The 21,951-nt window shown below is 47.9% G+C and overlaps 1 protein-coding gene across 1 annotated transcript; it reads left to right on the plus strand.

Moving 5' to 3' along the window:
- Window positions 1–1,340: 1,340 nt before the first annotated feature.
- LOC115908842 (rho GTPase-activating protein 7-like) lies at window positions 1,341–21,490 on the plus strand. Its single transcript, XM_030957702.1, has 11 exons — window positions 1,341–1,578; window positions 7,917–7,988; window positions 9,452–9,533; window positions 10,857–10,920; window positions 12,099–13,426; window positions 13,783–13,947; window positions 14,624–14,783; window positions 16,077–16,275; window positions 18,352–18,571; window positions 20,260–20,374; window positions 20,759–21,490. The coding sequence occupies exons 1-11, from the start codon at window positions 1,341–1,343 to the stop codon at window positions 20,774–20,776; spliced, it is 2,661 nt and encodes an 886-aa protein (XP_030813562.1). The 3' UTR covers window positions 20,777–21,490.
- Window positions 21,491–21,951: the final 461 nt, after the last annotated feature.

Below are 21,951 nucleotides of genomic sequence, written 5' to 3' on the forward strand. Positions count from 1 at the left end.
AAGCACATAGCTGCAAATTTAATCAGAGCAGGGTGTGTACTTTTTATATGGCTTTGGGTGGGTCTGGCAAAAAGCATTTTCTTAGGTAATCGTGGCTAATGCCATATATCACAGTACCCTAATTTCTTTAGTATTGTGTCACCCAGTGCCAATATCAAACATCTCTTTCATTGTGCCATACAAATTGCCTGTTTAGGAAGCAATTGCACAAAAATAAATCATAGGTCTGTGCAAATTTTGCATTTGGTCGTTATACAGAAAACTAGTGATAATGAAACACACCCATAAATTATAACTTCATTAGGGTATAATGTTCCTAAATGAGATTCGGAAAAAGAAGATTTCTTCATCTGTAAAAATTCTTATTTTAATTAAAATTTTTTGCTTATCCATTTCATTCAAGTTCTTATTTTCCCTGCTGTGTTTTAGACTCCAAACTCTTAAGAACTTAAACACTGCACAAAGTTGTTCTACAGAAATTTAGAGCCTGGAGTTGTTCATAGAGTCTGAATTACCTTTCAACCTCTGTAAATTAACACAGCATCCCACCCTTCCATCTGCCCTATTGAACTGTAATGCCTGACAGTCTGGCAGATATAAAATTATTAGGGATTTAAAGTTAACTTCTAGGGAAATAATTTTAAACTTTTGATATGTTCTTCTTCTTCTGAGACCAGCCTACATGCCACTCTGTACTTGTTGATGGTTGTTCAGCCCGCAAAGACTGATCAGGGTTTTTTATTAGATTTTGTGCTGCATCATTAAAAGAATAAAGTCAGATCACAGCAGCAATGAACTACAGCAAATGCAAAAAAGTCGAGTCTGTTGCAGAGGTTGTAAAACATGCTAATGTGATTTCAGCACCCAGATTCATTGCTCAACTGCATGGGAGCTTTTCAGACCACACACTCTTTTTAGTCCAGACTAAGTCCATATAAGCAAAATAAAGCCCAGGTTGTGTCTGATCCATGAAAAGCACCGTGGTGAGGAACCTCGCTGCAAAACAGCGCTGCAGAGCACCGTGAGGCTGGGGCACGCTCGGTACCGGGGATGAGAGGTCGGCTTTAGGGATGGATCCCCAGTCCCAGCTCGGCTCCGTTCCTCCCGCGCCGCCGGGCACAGCATCTCCTTTTGGGATGCAGCATCTCCTTTTGGGATGCAGCATCTCCTTTTGGGATGCAGCATCTCCTTTTGGGATGCAGCGTCGGGCCGGCGTGTTTGGGCAGGGGAGAGGCAGAACAGTTCTGTGTGTTTGGGGAAGGGAAAAAAAGAAGAAAAAAAGAAGAAAAAAAAAGGATCTGATTTTGTAAAACTTTGAGGAATTGGCAAAAATTTAAAACATGGATGTAAGCCAGCGAGGGAACCAGGGAGTGTCGATTTGCCTTGATCTGAAGGAGTGCGGGGCGCGGGTGCGGGACAGCGGCTCTGGACGGGCAGGGACGGGCAGGGACAGCCGGCAGGGAGCCGGGCCAGCCCTCCTGCGGCACGGGTCGGGAGCGGGGCCGGGCGGGGCCGGGCCGGGCAAGGGCGGAGCGAGCGGAGCCGAGCGGCTGCAGCGCCGGCGGGGCACGGGCTGCGGTGGGTGACGGCCCCGGGGAGGATCCCGGTCAGTGCTGCGGCTGATGACATCCCCAGGTGAGCATCCCGTGGGTGCTAGGGCAGATGACATTCCCAAGTGAAGATCCAGTAGGGTGCTGTGACAGATGGCAGCGCCAGGTGAGGATCCCATGGGTGCTGCGGCAGATGACAGCCCCAGGTGAAGATCCAGATCAGTTCTGTGGCAGATGACAGCCCCAGGTGAGGATCTAGTGGGTGCTATGGCAGATGACATCCCCAGATGAGGATCCAGGTCAGTGCTTTGGGCAGATGACATTCCCAAGTGAAGATCCAGGTCAGTGACATCCCCAGATGAGAATCCAGTGTGTGCTGCTGTTTCCACCACTGCTTTGTTAGTTTAACAGCAGCTCTCTGGCTGCCAACACTTTGGATCATGCTCTTCCAGTAGCTGCTGCTGTTGCTGACTTGTTGGATGCATTTGGAAAGTTCCAGGTAGGCTGTCTGATTTTGTTGTGTATCTTCAAATATCAGCAAGCTCCACCAGGGCAGAGTGACCCAGTAAAAGTTTGTCCACTGCCCTGGGCTCAGCAGGCTCAGCACAGCCTTAGCAGGGGCAATAATCCAGCTTGCTTTTAGTTACAACCATTTGCTGGGCAGTCTCTGTTGGGTTAAATAGTTCCCTACACGTAGGTTGAACCTGTATCACCCACTGTGGTGTTATTGGCATTTTGTATAATTAAAGACAACTTAGTGCTGTGCAGTGAAAGAGCACAGACAGTTCATTTGTTTCGGGGTTTGTTACTTCTGTGCTATATTTATTTGTTACTTCTGTGCTGTATTATATTATTATAAACATATATATAAATATGTTTATTGATATTGGCTCTAGTGGCAGTAAGCAGTACCCTACTACAGTTCCTCCCAGAAATCTTGCATCAAATTTTTCTCAATCATGTACAAGGGTCCTGTGCAAAAACATCCATAAGGAGCTTCTGCCTCAGGGAAATGTGGGATCTCTTCCTGCTTTGCAGCCAGCAGGGCTGAAGCACAGTGAAGCAACATATCTGGGGTTAGATTGCAGGGAGCTCCATCCCTTACTTACTTGGATAAGGGTTTTCCAGTGTGGATTGGAAATTGGAGAGGTACAGTCTCATTTCTCCTGAAGTTGATGTGAATTAGGTACCAACTTTCCTTGAGCCCTTCAAAATTCCCATAGAGCAAACACTGCCTTCTCTAACACACTCAGAAGCAATTAAAAGATCAGGCAGCACTGACAAGCCAGTTAATGTGTTTTGCAAAAAAAATGCCTTTAAACTTGTCTGGGTCCCAGGAACCAACAGGGGAGGAAAATGACAAGGACCTGAGCAAAGGCTTTACTATCAGCTTGGGAGTCCTGGTAATCAGCCTGGGAGCTGATGCCAAGGAGCTGGATAAAGATGCAATTAAGGTTGCCACAAAGTTCTGGGATACATTGCAGTTCCCAGCTGTGATAACTGAAGAGTTGGCTGCAGTTCCAAAACACCAGCATGATAGTAAAGTAGGAATGAAAGGACAAATATCTTGGCCTTTTCATTTTCCAGACATTTATGTTCACTATCTGCATGGAGCCTAAATTATCCTGGCTAAATTCCAAGCTATAATCTCTTATTTTCCCCCTTCTTCCTCAAGTGGGTTAGTAAAGTACAATTAAGCTTTGATATTTTGCATTGCACAAGAGAAAACAGAATAAACATTTCCACTTATTTATGATCCATCTTAGCTCTTGGAGAGTTGGACAGTTTTACAAGTCCCTGGCTGCTTATCTTGGTCAGTGCAAACACCCTGCTTTGAAAGCATTGCTTTTGAGCCTTCAGCATGGAGCAGACATCATGTTCCCACTCTCTTTTTAAGAAAAAGGATGTAATGTAAATAAAAACAGTTATTAAAAATCCTGTCACAGGTAAAATGCAGTTCTGAACGTCCAGAAATCAGAGTTCCAGCACAGCAAATGCATTTTTCACAGGGTGTGTGTAACATGAAATGCCTCATTAGCAGCTGTAAGTCGCAGGGAAGTTACATCAATTCTTACAGCCCTAGGAAGATGCACAGACCAGAAAGATGTGATGGGAACTCATCCTTTGATGTTCAAATGGACCCTGAAAACCCCTTGTCACTTCCAGCACTGCCAGCAGCAGCAGCAAGGACAGGATCTAAGTCAGGGTGGGAAGGACCTGCCAGTTCCCAGCCCAGGGCTCCTGAGCTGCAGGAAAACGTGTGGCAGAGTTTGACACGAGGCTGCCAAGCTTGCAGGGCTGGTGCAGTTCTGGGGCTGGGGATGGCAGTCTGGGGTGTCAGGCAGGAGGGGAGGCAGCAGCATTGCCCTGCTGGCACACCAGGCAGGCTGGGGACCCTGGGCACCTGCTTGGCTGTGGCTGCTGAGGAGGATTGCTGCCATTTAGAGAGAGAAAAAAGGTCTTCTGTATAATGAGAGAGATTGGGAAAGAGCAAAATCCTTTGGGATTGTTTCTGTGTCGTTACAGAGTGGTGCAATGTGCAGTCAGTGAGGAGTCAGTCCTACCCTCTGCTCTGTTCTGTTCTGTTCTCCTGGGCATGTTGAGAAATCCTTTCTTTGCCACAAGCACCACACTTGCATCCTACAGAAAAGGGGACAAGGGGGGGTCCTGCAGTAACCAATGCAGGAATGCTGCAGACAGCAAGAAAACCTCTCCAACTGTTCTTCTTCCTGCCATGGTTTTGGAAGGTGTTCAGATTTAAATCCCTTTAATTAATGAAGTCTTGATCACCATGTGATTCCTACCTGTTGAAACTGGAAAATTATTTTTGATGGAGATAGAAGCAGTGCATCTACCATTGGTTTTAAAAATCTGTTAAAAATTGCTTTGAAAAAGGCTTGCAATGAGGCACCTCTGTGAAAAGCAATACATTTAGGTAAAGGTTTCACAGTGGGCTGAACTCCCTGGCCTGAGCCCACCACTGCCCTTGTCCTGCCACTGGAACCTATCAGAGCATGTGGTAGCCAGTTCAGAAAGCTAAAACTTCTTAAATGTCATCTTGCCAAACAAGAGTGACTCATTTCCTGCCAGTTGGGCTGCCAGGACCTGCTGGCATCAGCTCAGGGTGCCAGTGAGGAGTAGGAGCTCACAGCTGGGCAATGGAAGGTGCCCTGCTTTGGCAGCAGCTGAAAGTCACACTGCATCCTGGCAGCAGGGTTCACTGTGCTGTGCTTTCAAAAAGAAACTGATATTCTCCCATTTTGTGTAGAGTATTTTAAAATTTGAAGTACAGTTTGATGTTCTTCTGTAGCTGAATTTGCTCACCTCACCACCAGGTAAGGCTGCCTGGCCTGTTGGATACACTGCTGTCACTGGTTTGGGTTGCTGCCTCTGCCTCATTGTTAGCAAAGTGCTTCTTGTCAGGAAAACATCTCAGAGGCAGTGCCCAAATCTCAGCACAGATGTCTTTCCTTTGCTGCAAACAATCTGGTTAGCAGTGCTGTTCATTCTGATAGGGATTTAATTCACACTGCAGCGCCTGGTTTGCAGGTACCTGGTGAGGAGTGTGGGTCTGAGCTGTGTGTCCCAGGTGAGACTGTCCTGAGTGCAGACTGCAGGACCCAATCCACGCTGGAAAACCCTTATTCAAGTGAGTAAGGGATGTATCTCCCTGCAATCTAATCCCAGGAGAGGGGCAGGAGAGGGACAGTCTGCTCTCAGGACAGTGCTCAGATGGAGATACACAGCTTGTCAGCCCAGGAGAGGGGCAGGAGAGGGGCAGGCTGCTCTCAGGATGGGACACACAGCTTGTCAGCCCAGGAGAGGGGCAGGCTGCTCTCAGGACAGCCTCACCTGGGGACACACAGCTTCTCAGCCCCGGTGGCTGCAGGAGAGGTGTCCCAGCCCTGGTGGAGGCACCGGGGCTCCAGGGAGGAGGTGCATGGGGAAGCGGCAGGACTGGGGCACAGGCAGGACTCTGAATGCTCTGTGCAGGGGACTGGGCTGGGTCCTCAGCACAGAATGTACCTGTGGGACAGGTACAGCCAAAGGGTGGCACAGGCTGTGTGCTCTGTGTTGTTTCTCATAAACATCTGGTAGTAACCTACCACCCCTAGCCCGTGGGGGAATAGCTGCCTTGGCATGGAGGAGTTGCTGGCAGCCTCTAAACTAGGAGTATTAAGTTTTGCAGGATTTTTTTTTCCCCATCTGCTTAATTATGAAATCAGTTCAGGAGAGGGAGGTGACACATTTAGGTCGCTCTGCTATTTCAGTTGTGCAGATAGCACCCAAAAATTCTTTAAAAATTGTCATTCTCTGGTCTAGGCCAGGTTGCTCCAAGCCCTGTCCAGCCTGGCCTTGAACATTTCCAGGGATGGGGCAGCCACAGCTGCTCTGGGCACCCTGTGCCAGGGCCTCCCCACCCTCACAGGGAGGAATTTCTTCCTAATATCTAATCCAAACATGCCCTGTGATTGTGCAAAGGTATGTTAAAAGGCCTGATGGAGATTTCCATCAGCAAAGAAAATTCCCCCAGCTCCTCTGTCCTTGTTCTAGGGAAGAGGCCACCTGTAAATGTGTATTTTCAGCCAAATTCATTGAAAATAGCCTCACTAGGTGCAAAATATTTTTCTGCCTTATTTTTTCTATTCTATTTTGCATCACTTTTCATGGCTTGGTTTGGTCTGAAAATGGAGCTGTGCTTTTAATGTGTTGGGAACTGGGGAGGCTTCAGCCCCTGCAGAGTCCCTGTCTGAGCTCAGCATTGCTGTGCTCAGGCTGAGGTCTCAATGAGGACAGCTACAGTTCCTCCACAGCTGAGATGGCTGCGTGGATCTACTGGGGTTTTCTAAATGAAAATTCAATTGTGAAAACTTTTAGTGTTAGGCTGGTCATCCTCCTGGCTCTTTTCTACGAATAGCTTTTCTTTTCCTCTTTTACCTGTGAGTAAAATGTCTTTTATTGTCTCCAGTAAATGCTGTGTTGTGGTAAAGATTGTGATAAATGATGGCACTAAGTATAGCAATAAATATAGGCATAGTGGATATAGGCTGTTGTAGAAGAAATTAGTTTCTGTTCTGCAGTAGGAAAAAAGAGTTTCATCCATTTTGTGTAAAAATATCCTGGTCTTCCTGTGGTATCACTTTATTCTCAGATGAAAAAGCCATACAGTTTTGTGCAGGGAAGCCTCTGTTAGAGCAGCATTGTCCAATTTGATTAAGTGACAATGGAAAAAATTTTAAGTTTTAAAGTAGAAAAATAAAATCCTGGAAGTTGTGTGATATTTTTGGTTAGTGTCTGATTGCACTGATGACTTACAATTGAGAAGCCTGAGCAAAGCAAGCAGTGAATTTGAACAGGTATGGATGTGAAGTGCCCTGGAATCCTAATCTGTGAGTGGAAGTGTAAAGAAAATAGTTTTAAGGATCAGCTCTGTTCCTCTGGCCTATCATGCTACTCTTTAAGGTGCTTGAAAAACATTTCTCTCTACTGAGCATGCTGGATTTTAAGGTAGCTCAACAATGCTCCTTTCAAAGAAGTTTCTGCTTTTATGTTGGTGCCTGGTGTAGCACAGGCTGGGGTGCACACAGACCTGCAGGAATGCATTTGGGAATCCTCTCCTCTTCCACAGCCCCAGACACTTCCAGTGCTCAGAGATCAGAGCTGGGGCACGTACCCATGCTGACCTGCCTGTGTGTGAGGAGCCTGGTGTGTGACTCTGTGGGGCTGGGCCCTGCCTCTGTGGGATGTTAGAGAAGTGCTGGCCACAGCCTTGCCCAGCTGCCACCGAGTGAGCAGCGAGCTCCTGACATCTGCTGTGCTCACTGCCTGCCACGGGCTGGAGGTAGTTGGCAAGGAAATAAATATTGATAGAGCCTAGCAACAGGTACTCCTGAGAACTCCTGTTCTGGGAATGCTTAGGCCCTGGCCAGTGTTATTAAAGTTGTGAGAGCATTTTAAGTTTATTTATAGGATTTGTTTGTGTCTTATCACCATCTCTCAGCGCTGGAATGCGTGAGCAGGCTTTGCCATGTGAGGGCACAGATGTGTGCCCCACACCCTGCTCTGGTCACTCATTTCTGCTGGCAGCAGAGGCTCCACTGCCCCCAGCTCAGGGACAGCTGATTTAGCCCCCTGTGTGACATCCCAAGTGTGTGTTCAAATCTATCAATCCTATATTTGCTTATCTCAATAGTATGAATGACTATTGCAGAGCTATGTGCATTGAACACAAGGATTTATTCCTTTTTAGCAATATCCTAACAAAACATTAACATACAAAATTCTCAGAGAGTGTGCCAGGTGAAATTAGCTTCTCACTGCCTCTGATGAGCACTGTCCATGAACCACTGTGTGTTCTCCTTGCAGAAACTGAAGCCAGAGAAGCCTGCGACTGGCTGAGAGCTGCTGGATTTCCCCAGTATGCTCAGCTGTTTGAAGGTATGATCACAAAGACTTGCCAAGCAGCTGACACTGAATTTGAGTGGAATTGTTCATATGAATAATATATTTTAGAACCTGACACTTCTGATGGAAGCACTTCCAAATTCTGTTATATCTTCATGCCAACCTGGAGGAAAGTAGTGACCTGGTGTGTTTTCTTGCAGAAGGGACATCTCAGCAGGGGCTCAGTACAATTCTTTAAAGGACAAAATCTCCCCTGGTGTTCTTTTCCTATTGTTAGACTGTAACTCAGTCAAATTTCTGCTTTTGTTATTTTTAGTTGCTTATAATTTTTAGGCTCTTTTCCTTGGGGTGCTGGAAGTGATGTTTCCAACCACTGATTGCAACCAAAACTCCTCTGAGGCTCTCTAGCCTGTGATCTGAGTGAGATTGCTTTATTGGTGTTTTGAAAAAGAATGTTGCAAAAAATCATCCTGCAATCATAAGTGTTCAGGAGAAATATTCAGCAGCAGCCAGCCAGTCAAAAATGCAATTTCAGCATGTTTTCATGTTGTTACAACTACAAAGTGTGCTTATTTCTTGGGAGGAGGTATGGATTTGTTGAGAGCCTGTATAATTTTTTCAGGCCACACTTGTGCATATACCTTAAAACTGTTCTTCTTTAAAATACGGTTTTTGTTACTTTTGGAAGTAACAAAAGCTAACCTATTTTTAAGATAAAGATTTTATCAAAGAACTACAGTTAAAAGAACAACATTAACTGCTCTCATTCCTACCTCCCTTGGTCACTACAAAATTGAAAATTTGAAGTCAAGCCAGTAGAGCTGGGTTTGAAACCTGGAAAACGAAACCTGGAAATGCTTCCTGTCTGCCCACAGCAGATGTTATTCTATAGGCTGTTTGCTGGAAATGTGCATTGCCATGCTTCTGGAAAACGAATCCCCTGCATTACCTTGCTGCTTATGCTGTTTCCTGACCTGGCTGGGAAAATAAAGCTTATAAAATAAGCTAAGAAAATCCATATGGACCTCAGTGGTTCCCTCATGTGCTAGGCTAAATCTCAGGAGCTGAAACACTGAACTCTTCAGCTCCCAGCCCAGCATGATGTGTCAGGCTCCCTGGAGCTCAGAGTGTTTCTCATGTGCTGCATTGCACCTCACCATGGCAAAGGCTCATGTAAAACAATCCCTGCTTTATTCTGTAGAAGGTGCAGAGAACCAAAGCAAATCTAAAGGTTATTTTGTGTTTCTCATCAGTGACTGCAAGCTCCTGGAAATGCAGAAGGGCTTGTCCACCTGTAAGAGCAGCAGCAAGCAGATCCCTGCATTTATTCCCCACTTGCCCTAAGGAGCTGATCCTCACCTGCTGGAAGGATGTTTGCATGAATGCACAGCTATAGAAATAGAAGCAGTTTCATTCATCCTGTGATAAATAAGGTGCAAAACTGAAAGTCTTTGCAATTACAGCTCAGATTTCAGATTCCACTTCTTTGTTCACAGATATGCAGTTTCCCATTGATGTAAAAACTGTGAGAAGAGATCATGAGTTTTTAGATGGAGATGCAATTGAATCACTGTTCAGGTAAACATTAATCATGGATCATCTTTGGTAGAGTTACTTGTTACTCATCTTTTCATGCCTCTGCTTTTGTCAGAGAGGAACAAAGTCACCAAATCTGTGACTGAAGGAATCACTTCAGCACATAGTTTAGTGCCGCTGAAGTTGGTTGTTTTAGGAATTAAAAGGTAAAGTAAAACACATGTCTGCACTTCCTCTTCAGCCAAGCTCTCAGGGATGTTACACTGAGCATTAAATATCTTTTTTTGTGATGTGAAATGGCTGCAAGCTGATTAAAAATAACCAGTTCTCTGCAAGCATGGCAGGCTGCTCTCTAGGATCGTGTACAATGGAGTGCAGGAATTTCCTCCAACTCCTGTTCCAGCAGATAGACAGAAAAAAATTATCTGCATGAGATCTGCTCTGTTTTCCTGAATATTTTTTGGGTGAGAAGCAAAGGTACTGGTTTGAAGCTATTGCTTTGCCACAGCTGTTCAGTGAACCTGCACTGTCAGTGCCAAGTGAGACTCAGCGCCCTGTGGAATTTCCCCATGGAGCAGAGCCAGGACAGTGTGAGGCTCCTGCTTCAGCTGGTACTGCAGTTACTGCAGCCTGCTCATCAGGAGATTGTTCAGCAGAGTTTCTTCAGCAGAAATGATGGTTTCTTACACTTAGGGCACTGCAAAGTTCCTCTCCTGGCGAGGTGTTGGTCACCTGAGCTCCAGCTCTGCCTGCACCAGGGCACCAAGAGGAGTTGTTCACACGCACATCTCTAAAGCACAGCAGATATTGGAGAACTTGGGGTTTATTTTGTTTCTTGGTGTCACTGCTGTCCTGGATGCTCCTTGGAGACTCTCAGTGTTCCTCCTGTTGATGCCACCTATTGTTTGGCAACTAAGTGATTGACTAATCTGGGGACCTTACTGCTTCCACAAGCTTTAATTAAAATGATAGACAATGCAGTCCCTCCAGGGATACAGGTCAACATCTTCATTTTAAATTTTTTTTTCGAGAAGCCGACACAGAATTTCTTTTATTTTCAAAATCTTAAAGCAATATGAAGTTTTTCACAATCATTAGCACTAATAATATGATTTTTTTTAAATTAAAGGATTGATTATGGTTGTCTTCTCTAGTTTTAAGATGGCAGAACTGGAAGTGTGAACATCATGGTGCTGTTATTGGTGCTGGTTTTGGGGGCCAGTGTATGGGAGCCCCTAACAGAATGTCAGTCTGACAATAGTGAAGACTCCCTGGTAGGAGATCACATCTAGTTTGGTGCATGTTTGTTTTCAAGCAATAAAATAGTTGAAATGTAAAACTCCTGTGTTTTTTCTCAAACCCTAGAAGGTTGAACACATTGAACAAGTATGCATCAATGAAAGTGGAAATAAGCCGTGACAGGAAACGGGTATGTCTGTAACATACAGTTCCTGTTCTAATTAAAGATGTGTTGAGCTGTTGTATCAAACACCTGGGTTCAAAAGTGCATGAAGGATTAGCAATTCCTGAACTTTTCTTTCTATTCCATCCCACAAAGCTCTGCAATTTGCATGTTATGTTGAGAAAGCATAAGGATGGAGATTGCTACTATGTAATGTTTGAAACTTTGCAAGGTAGGTTAGGTTCAAACACTTTTAAAATTTGATTTGACACACCTGACTGTCCAAAAATTCACTGAGGGGAGGAGAAGTTGCCCCAAAGCCCCATCTCAGCGTGGCTATCATTGCTTTCCTATATAGTTTTCCACCTTATGTATGTGCTGAAAGTGAAGTTTCACTCCTGTTGACTTAACAAAGAAATTAAAAGGGCAATGCAAATGCTCAGCCCATACAAACTGGGTGGGTTTTAGCTGTGCTGTCTTTGTGCTCTGCCACTGCAGCTTGGCTGGGCAGCACCAGCTCTGCCAAGCCTCTGAGCCACCGGGTATTAACTGCAGGACTAGGAGAAAATAATGCCAAATTCTGGAAAAATGTCTGGGTTTTGGAGAGTTCTGCTCTTTCTTGGGGCAGAATGGGGCAGGAGAAGAGACAGGTGGCTCCCATCTCTGCAATGTTTCACTGTCCCAGTGTTCCCTCAGAGAGGGGGCAATCCAGCAAAGGGCACTTGGTGCAGATACCAAGGGAGGCTGAGGGCTCCAAAAGGCTGCACAGATACTGATGCTGCCACAGTCCCACAGCTAAACACTTCCTTACCTGAAAATTGATGGGTTTTGGTCACAGAAGTGTGAGAGTGTTTGATTTGTTTGACTTTAGGAAAGGCAGTGTAAACCCAATACAATCATCTTTCAAAATGCTTGGATTTGCCACAAAACAGGATTTTTCACCCTCAGATCAAATCTGTCACTTTTTCCTGTGGTCAGCTTCCCAGATTTATCAGCATACTTGGGCATCATTTGTCAGCACGTTTTTCAGCTAACTTAGGGCAGATCTTCAGTGTCTGAGTGATCACATTTCCCTGTGTTGGTTGTGGGGGTTTTGGAAGTCGGCAGAAAATTTAAGTCTACTTTTTATGTCAAACTGCTTTTTGTAATCTAAAATTTGCCAAACTTTCCCGTTGAACTTGTGTTGTGTGTTTTCTCCTTCCAAGAGTGACGACTCCGAGGATGATGAGCCCTGTGCCATCAGTGACAGGTGGGCCTATGAGAGGTGCAGCCAGCGCTGGTCTCGCATCGGGAGCCTGGCAGCTTTCCCAGCAGAGCAGGGGGCTGCTGCTCCCGCCCCAGGCACTCCAGTGGTGAAGAGCATCAGCAACGAGGACAGTGTCTGTCTGGATCATGGTGAGAAGCACGATGTGTCCTCAATTCACAGCACCAGCAGTGCTGACAGTGACATTGTCAACTCCCAAAAACCTTTCGAAGATGTGGAAACCAGCACGAGCTCCTCGAGGTGTTCCTCAGTTAAGGTACCTTCACTGGACTCTGCTGTTAGTTGTTCTCCTCCCCCCAGTGAATTTTTAAATATCGCCAGTGAGGAGAAGCTTTTGGATAAGTCACCATCTAAAAAGAGGAAGAGCCTTCTAAAGAAGATGGAGAAGCTGCACTTAAGGAGCTGCAATTTAAGGAGTGGTCAGTCAAAGGCCAAACCCATAATAAGTGAACCTGTTCTTCTGGAAGGACTTAATGAAGAAAAGATGAAGATGCTGAACTGTGTAAATATTTCTGACCTCTCTGGCATCCGAACAAAGAACAATTCTTCCTTTTCTCCCCAGAGCAGCAATAGCAGCAGTCAGTCTGTGAACAGCAGCACAGGGAGCACTGCAAGCCCTGGTATAAAACCAGGCAGCCCCTGTGAAGGAAGGAGGATGCAGGCAGAGCACATGGACACCAGCAAGCTGCTGCTGGGGAATGATCTATCCCAGCAAAACCTAAAGAATGACGTGACTTTACAAAACAGCCAGATGTTTCAAATACCACAAGGCCATAAACCCGGCACTTTCCCCACAGTGCTTACAGATAGCTCCCTGTCTGCAGACAGCTCTTCTGTCAACTGGAGAACTGGGAGCTTCCACGGGTGCAGGAGGAGCAGGAGCAGCTCCAGAGGCCCCAGGAGCCCCGTGCTGGGCAGGGATCAGAGGCTGAGTGTGTATGACAACATGCCCAGCCCCGAGCTGCAGGGCCCGGAGCAGCTCGGCGACGACGACGTTTTCTCAGAGCTGAACAGCGTCATTGCAGATGTCAATGGCCTCAAAAAGCTGGTAGATCAGTGGACAGAGAAGCTCTCAGATGATGGGGATTCTGACTTTGCCAGTGACTTGGCCTCTTTGTGTCTGCCCTCCCCTAAAGAAAGCTCTGTTGAAACAGAGGGCTCAGAAGATAAGGCAGCAGGGGAGGCTGGGGGAGAGAGCAGCTGTGGCCTGGGCAAGGAGATTGGTTCTGCAGACCTGGCATACATCACAGACTCTAAAAACACCAACAGGTCAGCCATCCTTGGGTTTGCCTTTGATTCTGTCCACTCAAAATAGAATTGATTTGCCAGAACAAAGTATTCTAAAGTCTGTCCTAGGTAGCAGGGTCAGCCCTGCTGGTGGCAGGTACTGCTCCACAGGTACCAATTCTGACCTCTGCTGTAAAGGGACACTCATAATCTGCATGAGCACTCGGGCATTGGAATCAGGGAAACAGTTTGTATTGCCAGAGCCCCTCCTGGATGGGAAGCACCTTGTTTAAGTGCAAAAACTGCAGGTCATTTAGAGTCTTGGGTGCTTCACAGACACAGGTAGGAAACAGGGATGGTGGAAATGGTCCTAAGGTTAAGCAATATTTGTCCCGTAGGCACGGGAAGCAGCACTGGTGTGTGGAAGAGAACCTGGAAAGCCTTTCTCTGCAGACTGATGGCCAGTCAGCTGCCCAGCTGGCCCGCACACAAAAGCTGGCTTTGTTGAGACTCACAGCTCTAATGGACAGATATTCCCCTTCCAGTAAGCAGGGCTGGAACTGGTAAGTTGTCTGATCTTAAAACAACCTGAGCTGGAAAGAGAGGAGTCGATGTAAGCATGTGAATTTCCTTGTCTGCCTGCATTGCACATGTTCAGGGTGAAGAATTTCATCCTATTGAATTGCCAGCAGCTTCATGGTTATTTCCATGGCTCCAGGATTTCCTCTGCTGTGGGCTGTACTTTGGCCCCTTGCTGCTGTTACTGATTTTAAGGCACATCATAGTTTCTCCTTAAATTTGCCCAATTGCAGGGCTTTTTCAGGGGACCATCCCAGGGACTGTGGGACCTGAGGTGGGAGGTGGCTGGATTGAGAATCCAGCCCTTCAGCCCTGAGTGCCTGTTTGAGCTAAACCAGTGACAAATTCAGATACTCAGAGGACTTACATACATTTTGTGGTAGGGAGCTGGCACTTGAATATAGAAAGAATGAAAAAACCCTGCAGTCCTGTAAAGGGATGGAATGTATTTCCCATGAGAATGCCTTATTAAAGTTAATTTCAGCAATGAAATGAGGAAGTCATCCCTGTAATTGCCCTTGCTGTTTTTCTCTCCCTCCTGATGCTGTGTGTGTTTGGGGCTGTGACAAGGAGCAGCTCAGCCCTTTCTGATGAGTGTGAAGCAGCAGGTGCAATGTGCTGCACACCTAGTAAGCTGCATCTACTGGGTTTTGTTTCCAGGACCATACCAAAGTTCATAAAAAAGCCCAAAGCCTCCGACTACAAGGACAAGAATGTGTTTGGGGTTCCTTTACTGCTGAATGTGCAGCGAACAAGCCACCCCCTGCCCAATGGCATCCTGCAAGCCCTGGAGTACCTGAGAAGCCACTTTCTCGACCAGGTATGAACTCACGGCAGCCCAGAGGAGCTCTGGGCCATAAGCAGATCTGCTCCAGGGAAGCAGACTCTCTTTCATGCTTTTGTGAAGGATTTTTGCCCCCCGAGGCGCTGCATAGGCAGAAAGGTGTAGGTCTGAGCCTGTGAGGAAATGCCAGTGCTGATCCCCTCTGGGAATGCCTTTGGCCCCGTGCTGTGTGTTTGTGCCTTCCCTCAGTGAAACCCTCCTGGTGCAGGCAGTCAGGCTGCCTTTGCCTGGGGAGGTGTCATGTCTCTGCTCCCCAGGGAGAAAAATCTGCCAGACAATGTCATTGTTCCCTCTGTTCTGTGGCTGCTGGTAGTGCCAGAGCTAATGTGAGAATTAGTCTTGTTTCAGCTGAAATGCACCACTCAGCAGAGAGAAAACATTACAGCAGTGCCTGTTACAACTTTTTCTGGAGCTCAGCTGTGTATTTATCCCTTGAGTGGAGATGGAAGTGTGTGCTGTTTATGGTATTTTCACAGCATAGCTGCAGAAATGAGGACCTTGTGACATGAGACATATTAGTTAGAGAGAGCACTTTTCTTCCTGTGCTTTGCCATTGTCTAGATGTATTGTATGATGCCAAAGTGCAAAAGTGACAATGCTGGTTTTTTTCATTTTGAGGTTATGGTATCCATTCAGTTCATATAAATAAACCAGAGAGTGTAAATACTGTCTCAGTGGCACAGAGTAAAACTGTCACCAGAAGGTTTGGTGGGTCGAGCTCATGGGAAACTCCTAAATCTCGCTGAGTTGACCATCACATTAAAAAGAACATCAAAATTTCCCTCAAAATGGCATCTGCCCTTTGCCAGCCTGTGGAAAGATGAGATGTATCAGGTGTTGCAGGGAGCCTTGTGGATCTCACAGTCAGTTTGTGTAAGCCAGCACTCAGTGTATGTTTGTGTTTGGTGGATGCACGTTGGTGAATTTGAAACTTAGAGCTGCCATGTGTGAACACAGCCTGCCCAAGAGAATGGACATATGTCAAAGGTAGTGATTTTAAAAGGCAAAATGAGGACTTTTGTATGAAATAAAAGCCAAACAAAGATGAAAATTGGTATGTCACAGCTGATTCTCTGGGTACCAGGCATGGCTTGCCTCGGAGAAGTGTCCATGTGGCTTCTAATGATACAAAAGTATTTTGGTGTTCAATCCACTATCAATGCCACAGGATATTTGCGATTAGAAGGAAGGTGAAGGATCACTTATTTGTCAAAATTTTGATTCCCAGCGACTCCTCTCTTTGTCTCTAATAATTTCTTTTACCCACAGGTCGGCCTGTTCCGAAAATCCGGCGTTAAATCCAGGATTCTGTCTTTAAGAGAAATGAATGAAACCAGCCCAAACAATGTGTGTTACGAGGGGCAGTCAGCATTCGACGTGGCAGACATGGTGAAGCAGTATTTCCGAGACCTCCCTGAGCCCATCTTCACCAGCAGGCTCTGTGAATCCTTCCTCCACATCTACCAGTGTAGGTACCCAAAGCAATGCTGGCATTTCCCTGTGCTGGCAGCTCTCTGGTCACAGAGAATAACACACAACTTTCCCAGGAATCTTTTTGGGAAAGGCTGTGAGAAGATCAGAGAAAAGAATGATAAACAATTCGTACCCTAACTTGCTGCACCTGGTGTTGTGAACATGTGGAATGTGTTATGGAGATTTGTTTACCAAAGGGTGGTTTCTTAATTAACCAATGGTGATGGTGTTTTAATTAAAGGACCAATCAAGTCCACCTGTAGTGAACTAGGGTATATAAAAAGCAATGGGTTTCTTAATAAAAAAGAATTAGCCTTCTGAATGATAGAGTCCATATGTCATCTCCTTTCCTGTCCCCTGTACCTAACAGTGACATTTTCCAGTGCCTTGGATACCTTAATATCCAGCTGTACAAGGCAGTGGCCAGACAGGATTAGTGCCAAGTCCCCTGCAGTCAGAGGGGACAAGTCAGCCAGGACATTTCTGACAAGATGAGTTCCTGTGGCTCTGGACCTGGGAGCTTCCCTTCTGCATCCTCTGAACCAGCTGGTTCTCTTCCCTCAAGGATGAGTGTAAGGAAATGCTGCCCCCTTAAACTGTGCTTTTAAACAGTCATTTCCTTATGCAAAATTAAGAAATAACCTGGTCCCCTTGTTCATGGCATGGCATAGCTCCTTGAGCAAGAAGACCTGATATATTGATGTATTTCTTTATTAAGGTGCCCAAGAACAGCTGCTGTGAAACAGCTGGGAAATGCCAGCAGCTTTCTGCCTGTGCTCACGCTGTTACTGTCCTTGAGACTCAACCCAAGAACCAAGGAAACTCAAAACTGAAATATTGCATTTAATACAGTTTAAACAGGTTCTGTTCCCAGTACTTTGCCCTCAAGGAATTCACTTTCAAAAAGCAGATGGACTGGGGAAGGAGCTTGAAGTAGGGCTAATAATGTTGTTGGGACAGACAAGTTTCTTCTGCTTCTGAGAAAAGCTTTTGAGAGACAAATTGTGAGCTTTCTGAGGACTGGTTTTGCAGCCTAACCCATGTGGCTTTTATTGACATAAGTCAATGAGCAGCTGCTGCTCTGTGTACAGTGTAGGTTCATGAAAGTTCTGTTGGGTTTTATTTCATCACCTGCCAGGGTTTTAAAATTTTGTCTGAAAATTTTTTATTTGTTTGAAATAAGTTTTCTTCTTGCATTCACAAATCCTCCTTGGTAAGGAGGTCTACAATTCCCATGTCCAAAGGATTTCTTCCAATTACTGTAATCTGGCCACTGTCTACCTCCTGTCTCTTGTTTTGGGAGAGAAACAGCAAATGCCCAAATTCTATTCACCCCACTCACCCATCTTCTGGAGCAAGTGCACAGATTAAATTACTCTTTTTGGAGATAAGAAGTATGCTGTTTTCACCAAGAAGTGTGTTTTGTGTGTTCTATGTATGTGCTTCTACCTGGAGGGAAGAAGTGATCTTCTGCCCTTTGCAGTGGTGTTTGTTAATTGGAGAAATCCTTGTGCTGGGAATGCGTGGCAGGATGAACCAGACCCGCCCTCCTGCCAGAGCTGTTTGGCCAGACAGTCTCACTGGGGGTTAGTGTGAATTAAAATCTGTTGGCAAAACACTGCTCTCTAAATTGAGTTATCTGAGAGCATCTGTTCTCTTCGTGCTTGAAGCTGAAAGGAAAAGACAGTAGAGCAGCTCCAAAGTATCACTGCAGAGTAATATTTTATGGGGAGACAGGTCCTTATTTGGATTGTAACTCAGTTCGGGATGAGTTCATTAGCATGGTGTTCGAGATAAATTGCAAGTCAGGCAGCAGCATCCCTGGGTGTGAACATGCACCTGACAGGCAGCAGGAGAAATGGTTCATGTTTGATGGGATAATGGCCTTTCCTTGTCTGCTGTGAGCTCGGGACAAGGAAATGGATGAACCTACAGGCTCAGGGCCCTGCTTGGGACCCTGTGATGGATGCTCCTTCTGCAGGTCATGAGGGGTTTTTGTCATGGTTTGTGTTTTCAGGATTCTTGTCATGGTTTGTGTTTTCAGGATTCTTGTCATGGTTTGTGTTTTCAGACGTGCCGAAGGACGAGCAGTTTCAGGCTGTCCAGGCTGCCATTCTCCTTCTCCCGAAGGAAAACAGAGAAGCTTTGAAAATCCTCCTGTTCTTCCTGCGAGACGTGGTGGCTTTTGTTGAGGAAAACCAGATGACCCCAACCAACATTGCTGTCTGTCTGGCACCTTCTTTGTTTCACCTCAACACCCTGAGGCGGGACAGTTCCTCCTCCTCTACCAGGTATTGGCACTGTCCGCAGTGCTCTTGCTGGAGCAGTGCTTTCTGTAGCTGGCCTAGGCTCAGTGTCTGATTTTGAGGGGGACATGGACTGTGTGTGCCATGGGTTTGCCTTAAATCTGGTTGCTGAGGTGCAGCAGGAGCTGCCTGCAGTGCATGGAGCGATGTGGCTGCTCACTGCCCAGTGCAGAGGGCTGTGCTAATGCCCCATTGCTGTGCTCCTGGCCAGTCTGTGTGTGTCCCTCACCACTGCTGCACTCCCCTGGCTGCCAGGAGCCCAGCATGTGGCCCACTGCTAGCATTAAAGTGGTGCTGGCCATTGGAAATGGGCTCCTGCACTGCCCACCTGAGCCCAGGTGTGGCCTCAAGGCCCTGCAGATAGCTGGCAGATTGAGGCAGCTGCTGGCACTGGTTCTGCTGGTGACAAGGGGATCATTCCTGCCAAATTGAGCCAGGGGATTCTGTAAATTTATCTGAATAAGTAGACGTATCTGGGTTGCATAACATCCCCTGTCTGTACGTGCAGGGAGGAAGGTGCCCTTGGGCCAAAGTAGGCGAATAATCTCTGAGAGCATTCGTGCCTTATCTGGCCTCCTGAGGCAGGGCTGTTTGCTGTGCTGGTGCTCCTGGGCTGTGGACAGACAGACCAGGGCAGGAGAGCTCAGCTGGCTGTGCAGGAAGCGTCGTGCCCCCGACAGCACAGAGAGCTGAGCACCTCACTTGGGGATCCACAGGGGAGGACTGTCCCAAAGCAAAGCTGTCACATGTGCTGTTGGCATCTTTCAGGCTCTGCATAGCACAGGGGAAGGGAAAGCAAACACTGAGGATTTTCTTTTCAATGTCACAGAACACCAGAAAATGCCTCAGGCATTTCTGTGCTGAGCTGGCACGCAGGGGAGCCACGGGGCCACTGTGGGGCACCTGGGGAGGGGATGGGGTGGTGGCAGCAGGTCCTGCTGCATTGCTGGGCTGTCTGAGCTCCTGGGAGCCACACTCTGGGGCTTGCTCCTCTTTGCTTTACATCAACGCTGCTCTGAAATGTTAGCACCAAAGATAGCAATGGGGTTTTCTCTTTGTTGTCAGTGTTTAGAAGGCAGGATGCTTTGAAGCTGTAGCTCTGCTGTAACTGTGCATTAATGCCTTGGCGCAGGGTTCCCACTTCAAAGGGTTCAAGCTGACAGGTCTGACTTTGAGGAGCAGCACTGAGGACTATTATCTTCCAGCCAATTTTCAAGCCCTTTGGCAGGAATTTACATAGATAAAAGTTTCAGAAGGCAGGACTAATGATGTAATACCACTAGCATGAATTAAAAGAGGGGACTGGTTTTGAAATGTGTTGGGTGTGGTTTGGGCCAAAGGATTTAAAAGGTTCTGCATGGGCTTTGCAGGTATCACAGGAGCTTGATATTGAAGATTATACACAAATGAGCTTGGGGTCGTTGTTGTTCTTGGCCAGGTGTGTGATGATGTGTTTGGGGAATGAATTCTTTGACTTGCCTTTCTTGGGTGTCCATTATTACTGGTCAGTAGTGCCCTGGACACCTTTGGGATGTGCTGGGAGGGAATTGACCCTCAGTGGTCACATTGCAAGAGCCCAGCATGGCCCATTGCAGGTCCTTCAGTGCAGAGTGTTTGGTGTGGTTCCCAGCACTTTGCTCACTCAGCCTCCCTCTCACCTGCCCCTCTCCTAGGTCCAGCCAGAGGAAGTGCAGCTTGGGGAAGCCAGACCAGAGGGAGCTGAACGAGAACCTGGCAGCAACGCAGGGCTTGGCCCACATGATAATGGAGTGCAACAGGCTCTTCCAGGTACGTCCCTCACTGTCACCCAGCTAAAGCTCTGGGCATCCTGGGGGGAAGGCTGTCTTGGAGCAGGAGCTGGGCAATGTCCCTGCCAGAGCTGCTGCTGCTCTGTCTGTGACAGATGGGCATCCTGCTGCTGCCACCAGAGACAATGAGTGTCATTGTTGCACTCTTCCATCCCCAACGTGATGGGGCTTCCCTCCATGGGCTTGGGGGCAGCTTAGAGAGCTCCTGTGGGGCAGTGGCTGCCGTGTGCCCTGGCAGGGAGGCCCTGGCCATCCCTGCTGGAGAGTGGGTGGAAGTTCTGCTGCTGGGGGCTGGCCAGGGCAACAGCCATGCCTGTGCCTGGCCATTGACCCCAGTGATCTGACCCTGGACCTTGGCCCACAGACTGACTTCCCAGCCTGACCGTCATTATGGACTTATCTGGTGATCCTTAGACTGTGGCTGACCCTGGTTGCTGTCCCTGGACCTGATCCTGACCTCCCTTCCTGGCTGGCTCACCTTCCTGGCTCCACCTCGGACCTCATCGCCGTGGATGTGTCTGATGGATGTGTCTGATGCTCTTTACTCTCGGCTGACCCTGGCTGCCACCTCTGGCTCAGTCCTGGCAGTGTGGGACAGGGCAGCTGCCCTGCCAGCCCTGTTGTCCCACCTGGTCCTGGCCCCTTTCCCTCAGGGGTGCTGTCCAAACTCCAACAGCCAGCTCAGACCTTCTAATCCTCTGCTCCAGCTGCTTGTCTGGGCAGGGGACACTGCCCCATGGCCGCCTGCACTGACACACGGCCCTGCCCCAGGGCTCCCCCAGCACTGATTCCACAGCCAGTGCCTGGCCTCTGAGTGCCACCCCAGCCCAGGACAGCTGAGGGTCCCAGGGGTCTGATCCCTGCATGGCATCAGTCTCCAGCCCAGACAGGGCTCCTAAGTGCCCCCTCCACCCCCAGCCCAACCATGGGCCCCTGTTTCCCCAGCCTGAACCCCTGTGCCCAGCTCTGAGGCCCCGTGGGGTGCCCTGACACCCCTGCCTGCCCTGCACCTCTGGTCAGCCCTGGCAGCACAGCCCTGGTCCTGGCTGCATGGCCCCACGGAATAGCCCATCGGGGCTCTGGGCTACCCCTGCACACATGGACACCACACAGCCCTGCTGTGACCATTGCTGACCCCAGCCCTGAGCTGGGGGGCTGCCCCTCGCCCTGGGGTGCTGAGACTCAGGGATTGCCTGCAGAGGGCTGTCCCCCTCCTGCTGGAGGCCACAGCTCAGCGTGGCAGCCTCTGCCGTGCCCGTGCCTGGAGGAACACCCGGGTCTGCTGCTCTGGCCCCAGAGCTGGACTGGTCACTGTGGCCACCGCTGGACTTCTGCCACTGAGGTGGCCCCACGAGCAGGAGCCAGCTGTCACCGCTGCCACCCAGCCTGCCAGCTGGCACAGGTAGGGCAGGAGGGGCCTGGCTCTGAGCCCCCAGAGCAGGGACAGCTCCATGGCACGGGTGTGGGTGCAGCTGGGGCACAGGGAGCACAGCATACGGCTGGGCAGCTGGTGACATGCATGGCTGTCACCCTGCTGGCCCCAGTGCCAGGCCTGGT

This window comes from Camarhynchus parvulus, chromosome 13 (genome assembly GCF_901933205.1).
Source record: "Camarhynchus parvulus chromosome 13, STF_HiC, whole genome shotgun sequence".
In the NCBI taxonomy this organism is placed as follows: domain Eukaryota; kingdom Metazoa; phylum Chordata; class Aves; order Passeriformes; family Thraupidae; genus Camarhynchus; species Camarhynchus parvulus.